The following is a 7,500-nucleotide window of genomic DNA, read 5'->3' as shown; positions in this document are numbered from 1 at the left end:
AGTCTCTCGTACAAGGGCACGATACCGAACAGCAAAATTCTAATGATGACAAACGGCGGCGGGACAAGCGTGCATCCGCGATGAGCACCGAGAGACGAGGAGAGCGGAGGGGGAGGACATGCGTGACACGGGGGAGGTGACAGAGTTTAGTTTCAGCACGTGACCTACAAACATCCCGAAGGAACGCAGCGGCACAGAGAGCATGGAAAAAAGAGACGAGTAAGAACGAGAAAAGAGTGAAAGAAGAGGAGAGAAGCAAAGGGCCAGAGAGGAAGCAGGAAGCAGTCGGAACGAACCGCCACAGATTCAGACGAGAAGACGAGCAGCGAAAGGCGAGAAAGAAGAAAGTGTTGGCAGAAGAAGGAGAAACAAAATGAATAAACAAGCCAAGAAAGAAGGAGGGAGGCAAAATAGAGACTATAACAGAGGAGGAGACTGAAGTAATGAGAAAATATGGCCACAAGCAGCAATAATGGGCTCACGAGCAGACGTTTGAACGTAGTGTCTGCTGACCTCACTGCGCCCGTGAGAGCTCGCCACATGCAGGAGTTACTATTTCAGTTACTGTCTGCAAGTGCGGCCGGATTGGCTCAGGATTTGAACCGACGGCCTCCTCTGGCTGACGACAGCACCTCTGGAAAGGCTTCATGCTCACAGGGATACCTGATACCTGCAGGTCTGACAGCAGCAGGTGTGTCACTGCTGTTTCTGCCTGGAGACAGCAGCCGCCTCATTGTTCTGACACACAACACAAAACTATCCATAACACACTAACTACACAAGACAACACACTAATTACACACTCTAAACACGCTAAACGTCACAAAACTCTCACATCTCAAAACTCGCTCTCTCTTCCTAAACAACCAAACGTCACGTCACCATATCATTTTTCATTGGTCCACATGGTGCATTTTTCCACCAACATGAACGGGCTGTTTTTGTTTGCTCATAAGCAGAGCGGTCTCGCTGCTGTCCTTAGAGAGGAAACGTGACGAAACATTGAGGAAAAACAGGCGTATGTCTTGTTTATCATGACTCTGGTTTTACTGGCTGATCAACGCAGTTTATAAACTGGTACATGTCACCTTGTTGCTTTGTCTTTAAGTGGTCATGTGATTGACCACGACTCCTTTATTCTTCCTCAGTCAAACAGCAGCACTCGTGTGATTGTTTTGCCCCCTGAGCTCCAGCTGTTGTGCCAGACAGTGACTGCCGTCCGCGGGAGCACAGCTGCTTAAAGCTGCAGCGTCCAGATTACTTACAGCTGCTTCCGTGCTGATATAAGATGCTGTAAGCTGAACACAGCTTCACCCGTCTGTTTGTTGAAAAATAGCAACGCGACAGCATTTTCTTGTTGGTAACGGTAACGGCGTTGTAACGATAGGAATAGTAATTAGTTAGATTACTCGTTACTGAAAAAAGTAACGCCGTTAGTAACGTTATTCCCATCACTGCAGGCGACACAAACAAGGATGGAAGGAGAACAGATGGAAGAGATAGAGGACAGAAAAGGAAATGAAACTGAGGAGAAGTAAGTAGGAAAAAGATCAGGCAACGGATCATCTTTAGGAAAGGAAACAAGAAAAACAGGAAAGGAAAGGAACAGTATTGAGTCACCAGCATAAATGTGGCTGGTGTGTCACGTACAGAGCAAAATAATGTCGAACGCTGAGCGATTCCTTTATCAGCCGTTATCAATAGTATCAAAGCCTGTGGACAAGAAAGCTGTGGAGGAGGAGGAGGTTAAAAATAGGTCACTAAGTGATGAAGATGAAGAATCAGACGATTATGAAAACCACTAAGAAGCATCTTCTTCATGGAAGGAATTGAAGGAAGATGAGGAGAATCCAACTAAGTGGCGAGCGATGAAGGTGAAGGCGAGGTGTGGAGCTCTTACCATGGTGGTGAGGATGTACTTGTAGAAGGCGGACGTCATCCCCAACTCGTTAGCCTGCAGAAGAGCAGAAGAAACGCTAAGCATCCTCCGTGGAAACGAGCCAGAGTTTATTTAAAAAGGAACCATCGCTCAAACTTAATAACAGCCTGGAAACCGTGGTTACCGTCTCCAGGACGCTTCAGTGATGAAAGACGTTTCAGGGAGATGATAACAACGGCAGCGTGCTCTCAGGTGAAAAGACATTTAAACTGGGCTGAATTTAGCTAAAAATACAAGAGCAAGCAGAAAACTGGAATATCTTTCAACGTTATGATGCGACACACGGGAGAACAGCAGATTCCCCACAGCAGGAGTCAGTGTGGACAGCCAACATACATATCTTTGTGAAGTTCACGGTGAAAACCTGGTAGCAGCAGACCCTTGGAGTACTTTTCTATGTTTGAATGTTTTCTGCTCGACCCGAGCAGAGACTCAAACTCAGTCACAGCTCAGCTGATCTCGGGCACGCTCACCTTCCACACGTACGGGACGTCGGCTCCGACAGGCAGCGGAGGATTTAACCTGGCATCCTCACACCGCAGAGCCTGCACGCCGCTTCACTTATTAATCCATTAACCTTCTGCACACTGTCAGCTTACATCTCCTTCAGCCTGAAGCAGCAGCCCAACTTGAAAAGTCCTGACTGAGTTTACTCAGTAATTTTGAATTTTAAACTTCCTGCACCCCCCAAGGTTACTGCTATGAGAGGGAAACTGCAACCTGCCAAACGCAGGTCGATTTAGCCCGTGGCTTAAAAGTCTGTCGACGCTCACAGCCAGTTTGGCACAAAACCAGCCCAGCGTGTCTGAAGGTCCTGTTCCACCCTGTAAACAGCAGAGAGGAAGAAGACGCTTCCAGAACAGGAACCGGGGCTGCACACAGGCAGACATTTAACAACACGTTCAAACACTGACACATGTTTTATTGTGCCACATGATACAGGTGTGCACTCTGCATTTGCATCGGACACGTCTGCACCAGTGTTGCCAACTCCTCAGTAAGGAAAATCGCTATTGGCTGTCCTAAAAGTCGCTAGAAGTCGCTAAATGACGTCATCACCTAATTTGCATAATTGGTCATGCTAATGTAATTGTAACCTACACTGTTGGAGAGAGACATAACATCGTGGAAGAAACATAAAGTGAGCAAAAAACGTCCTAAATGCAGTCTCCTGCCCTGATAGCAGCTGGCGGAGGACTATCCTCCGCCGTTGAGCGCTTTAGCACGGGTGAGGTGCCCACGGCAGCACTGCAGCTTGTTGAAAGTAAGAGCAACACGCCCTTTCACGTCAAAAAGACGTCATAAATAAGTCTCCAATAACACCAGAAAAAGTCGCCAGATTTGTCGCTAGTCACTTTTTAGAAAAAAAGTCGCTAAGGGGTCTGAAAACTCGCTAAATATAGCGGCAAAGTCGCTAAGCTGGCAACACTGGTCTGCACATGTTTGGGACATTAGCTGCAGTCGGTGGGACCACGCCCCGCTAAAGCTAGCTGAAGTCAGAGAGGCGTGTGCAGATACGGCGCCGCGTGGCAGACAGATCTCAGTGTGACGGACACGCATCGTGTCTGACCTGCAGAACTTTTTCCACCTGACGTGTCCTGATCTGCTCTGTATGCACAAAGTGGGCGTGTCATGCTGTGATCGTGGTTTTAAAATGATTAGTGTTGTCGTGCTAGCAGAGGGTTTTCATATTTCCTGTATTTTAGGATTAAATCTCAGCTCCGTTCCTCTTCTCTCACGCTGTGCTCCTGAGCATCAATTAAACCCTAAAAACTCTGTTGTTCCTTATTCTTCTTATTTAACCTGCACTTCTGTACTCAGTGGTGATTTTGCACTGCAGCTCCCATTAAGCTTTGGCTCATGACACCGCCGAGCGCATCGCTGCCAAGTCTGTGAATTTATTGCTGACTTCACACGAGCCGATTTTGGAAACATGGTTTTTTAGCTTCTCTAAAGCCGGCTGAGATTATTCATTGCAGTTTCCTCTTACATGGATCAAATGTGCCATTTCAAACCTTCTGCTGCAGCTACGATGAACCGTACGGACGAACAGAGTCGTCGACTCCTTTTGACTGAAAGTAGAAAAGCATCAGACGTAAGAAGCTGCGCGAGCGCGCTGATGCAAACAGCTGACCTTCCTGAGGATGTGATACGAGATGGAGGCGTTGGCGTCAATGATGATGGTGGCCACTTTGTCATCACGTATCTCCTTCAGCAGGGGGGTGGGGTCCAGACTGTCGTCCAGCATCCGCACCGACAGCGTCTCCCTGGAGATGAGGAAGCGGCGGACCAGCTCCTCCAATCGCAGCAGACCTACGGGGCAGGAAACGAGCATGAGTCACACACGTGTCTGAGCGATGGCGGACTGCGGTTCCCAGTCAGAAACACTTGGCTGTGAAAGTTACGTCACGCAGCGACAAAACTCTTCATCCAAAGTGCTTCTAAGTGCCTGAAAAAGAGGCGGGGTCTATAAACGATGCTCGCCTGAGTGTTTAGCTTGTTTGCTTGTAAAATTATTGCTCTGACTTGTAAAAAGAAAATTGATGAGACTTGGAGTCATTAGAGAGACAAATAACTGCCGCTGCTCTACAGACTTCCAGGCCTAAAAGGAAGCGATAAACAGAGCGGGATAAAGGCGATTATGTTGAAAGTCCATTAATTTTCTCCTCTGAGAATAACATGGACCCACGAGTGCTCACGGCTGAGGCAGGATTTACTTATTACCGCTTCTGATCAGTCGTTTCTGTGGTCACTTCTCTCCATTACACTCAGTGCTGGCGTTTGTGCATCGCTGCCACTGAGGCGGTATCCCACAGCAGGGCCAAACATGAGACGCGTTCACGTCGTGAAAAACATGCTGGATGCGAGCAGCGTCAATAATCACAGGACGGGAGAAAACAGACCGACCTCAGCAGAAGCAGTCGCGTTACAAACCGGCGAGAAGCCTGCTGTGTTTGCATCACCTGGGCTTCGACATTCAGAGGCGTCGGCCTCCGGCTCATTACCTCGTCTGTCCCTGACAGAAGCAGCGGGCGTGTCTCGACTAATCGCTGCCATAAAGCGTTTAACTGGCTGACAGCAGCGCTCAGGACCACAATACAGGCCGTTAACGGGCCGAGGCTACGACGAAAGACCGGGAGATGTTAGAGCGGAGAGCTGGGGCAGATCAGTCAGCTGGATCCAAGCTGAGGGAGACTGATGTGGGGAGGACGGAGGGGAAAAAGAACAAGGGAAAGGAAGAGAGGAGACTAGAGTCCTCAGGAGAGGAAAGGAAGAATGGAGGGAAGTGTGTGAGAGAAGAGGAATTAGGAAAGGAAAGGAAAGAGAGGAGTAGAGAAAACTCAGAAGAAGAAGAAACAACAGAAAAGAAATCAAAGCCATCGGCACCGAGGGCTCGACGCTGGTGGAAAATGGTGAAAACTAACTCCAGGAAATGTGAGCTGGGTTTGCAGGGGGACGAGGACGGACTCGTGAAACGTGTTGCTCAAAGAGAAGAGCAAGGACTGATCGTCCAAACAGAACCTCAACCCAAGGGAACGGGTGCCAACACGCAACCGGACAGGGATCGGGGAGCGTTCGTGGTTTAAGGTGAGATGATCTGTGAATGTGCATCACGTGCCAGCGTCTCATAATGTTCGAACCCGAGACACTGGAGCTCTAAAATCCATCATTTCCGCCCTAAGTGTGGACGGAGCTGCAGTGGGAATAACCACGACACTCACACTCTGCTTTGCCACAGATCAGGCTGGCTGTCGGGTAGCCGAAGGAGCGCAGGATGGAGCCGATGGCCAGGCTCAGGTCCTCGTTACTCGGGTAGAGGGTCACCGAGGCAAAGCGGAGGTACGGCAGCTTGGGCGTTTCCTCGGGGCCGATCTTCACGTGAGGGATCTGAGGGGCGAATGAGAAGCATGATGAGAGAAGGAAGTCTGCGCTGGGCTTTGCTTCGAAACATGGAGACCAGTTACTGAAAGTCAAAGAAACATTCACCGAGTTACTGCACTTTATACTGCACGACAGTTCTCAGACAATCGTCACATTAAACTCTGTTTTTGTACTTGGAGAGTATTTAAAGTATAAAAGTGGGAGGCAGAGCCTTCACCTAAGAGCAGGTGCTGCAACCTTCCTGCCTGTTCGGGTCAAATCCGACCGATTTACAAATTCAAAAGCTCATAAATATTGTGTTTGAGACCCAACTGCCTCGAGGCCTTACGACATCCTCCACACTATGCACTTGAACGTGTTAACAGACCTCTCTGCACTGAATCATATCTGTTATTAACCTCTGTCTCTCTTCCACAGCATGTCTTTATCCTGTCTTCCTTCTCTCACCCCAACCAATCACAGCAGATGGCCCCGCCCCTCCCTGAGCCTGGTTCTGCCGGAGGTTTCTTCCTGTTAAAAGGGAGTTTTTCCTTCCCGCTGTCACCAAAGTGCTGCTCATAGGGGGTCATATGATTGTTGGGTTTTCTCTGTATTACTGTAGGGTTACTCTTTGAGGTGACTGTTGTGATTTCGCGCTTTATAAATAAAACTGAATTAAGCTTGAACCATTCTTCGACTTCTCCGTATTTCTACAATGGGAAATTTTATCATCACAGGCTGGATATTACTGCTGTCAGTTTTAGGAAGCTCGAATGAGGAAGTCCCAGTTTCATTTATAACGTAAAACTCCAGGAACTGCAGCTGCCAGCCAGTGTGAAGAGATCTCCATCATTACCGAGGAACAAGAGCTGGTTTATAACAGATGGAAAAAGGGGAAAGAAAAGATGTAATAAGAAGGATAAACAGAGAGGTGGGAAAGAAAAAGTCAATGTGGGGAAACGAGCTGCCTTACACTCATTCAAGCGTTTCACTTTCTCTGTGCTCTTCCTCCAAATCTGCATCACAGCAGCCGCAGGTCGACCTTTCACCTTTCTGTGAGCCAGCATTGTTTTAAGATTGAGACATTTAAAAAAGTGAGGAGCCCCTGAGTGAGAGGCCGAGTTGTTCCCAACTGTACAGGTTATACAGGAAGTTCAGATAACAGCAATGGAGCTTTAATCAGAGCCCGGCACTCGCTGATGATCCCGTCTTTGTTCACGCTCACAAAGAAAATGTGAGAAAGGAACAAAGCCTCAGATCATCAGCAATATCAGAAAAGCGTTTCATGCAGAAATCAGTTTCTGTTCGGCAGACATCGAAGGGTCACGGAGGGTCGTACAGCCGGGTGTCCGCAGGAAAAAGAAAGGAGGACACGTCACCGTGCTCGGTTAGGTGACGATGTGTCTAACTTCAGACAAGCTTCTCTGTTTCACTTCAGACCTCCCAGAGCAAAGGTGCTGTGACGGACAGTGTGAGTGTTTAAGATGAAAGATTCATGAAAAATTGAAAAATTAATCACTTCAGAGAGGAACGAAGAACGGGGTCAGAGGACAGACGTCCTGTGTGACGTGATTTAACCTCAGCTCAGACCTGCGGGGGCTTCAAAGGTAAACTGTAATTAGCTCAGCCGGGCTTTGCTCCCATCCACCCAGCTTATTCTAAATCCAGACTGAGAATTCAGGAACATGGGACCTGTCGGG

At 48.3% G+C, this 7,500-nt stretch overlaps 1 protein-coding gene across 1 annotated transcript in view; it reads right to left on the bottom strand.

Moving 5' to 3' along the window:
* LOC308384289 (glutamate receptor ionotropic, kainate 5-like) overlaps positions 1-7,500 on the bottom strand; it is a 77,828-nt gene that overhangs the window by 53,879 nt on the left and 16,449 nt on the right. Inside the window, exons 4-6 of the mRNA XM_080862780.1 lie at positions 5,662-5,827; positions 4,074-4,252; positions 1,901-1,954 (exon numbers count right to left, since the gene is read on the bottom strand). Coding sequence (XP_080718906.1) covers positions 1,901-1,954; positions 4,074-4,252; positions 5,662-5,827 — 399 coding nt within the window. The remainder of the gene's footprint in view (positions 1-1,900; positions 1,955-4,073; positions 4,253-5,661; positions 5,828-7,500) is intronic.

This window comes from Rhamphochromis sp. 'chilingali' (genome assembly GCF_963969265.1).
Source record: "Rhamphochromis sp. 'chilingali' genome assembly, chromosome: 17".
In the NCBI taxonomy this organism is placed as follows: Eukaryota; Metazoa; Chordata; class Actinopteri; order Cichliformes; family Cichlidae; genus Rhamphochromis; species Rhamphochromis sp. 'chilingali'.
The sequence above is the reverse complement of the archived record's forward strand: the minus strand, read 5'-3'. Positions and strand labels throughout refer to the sequence as shown.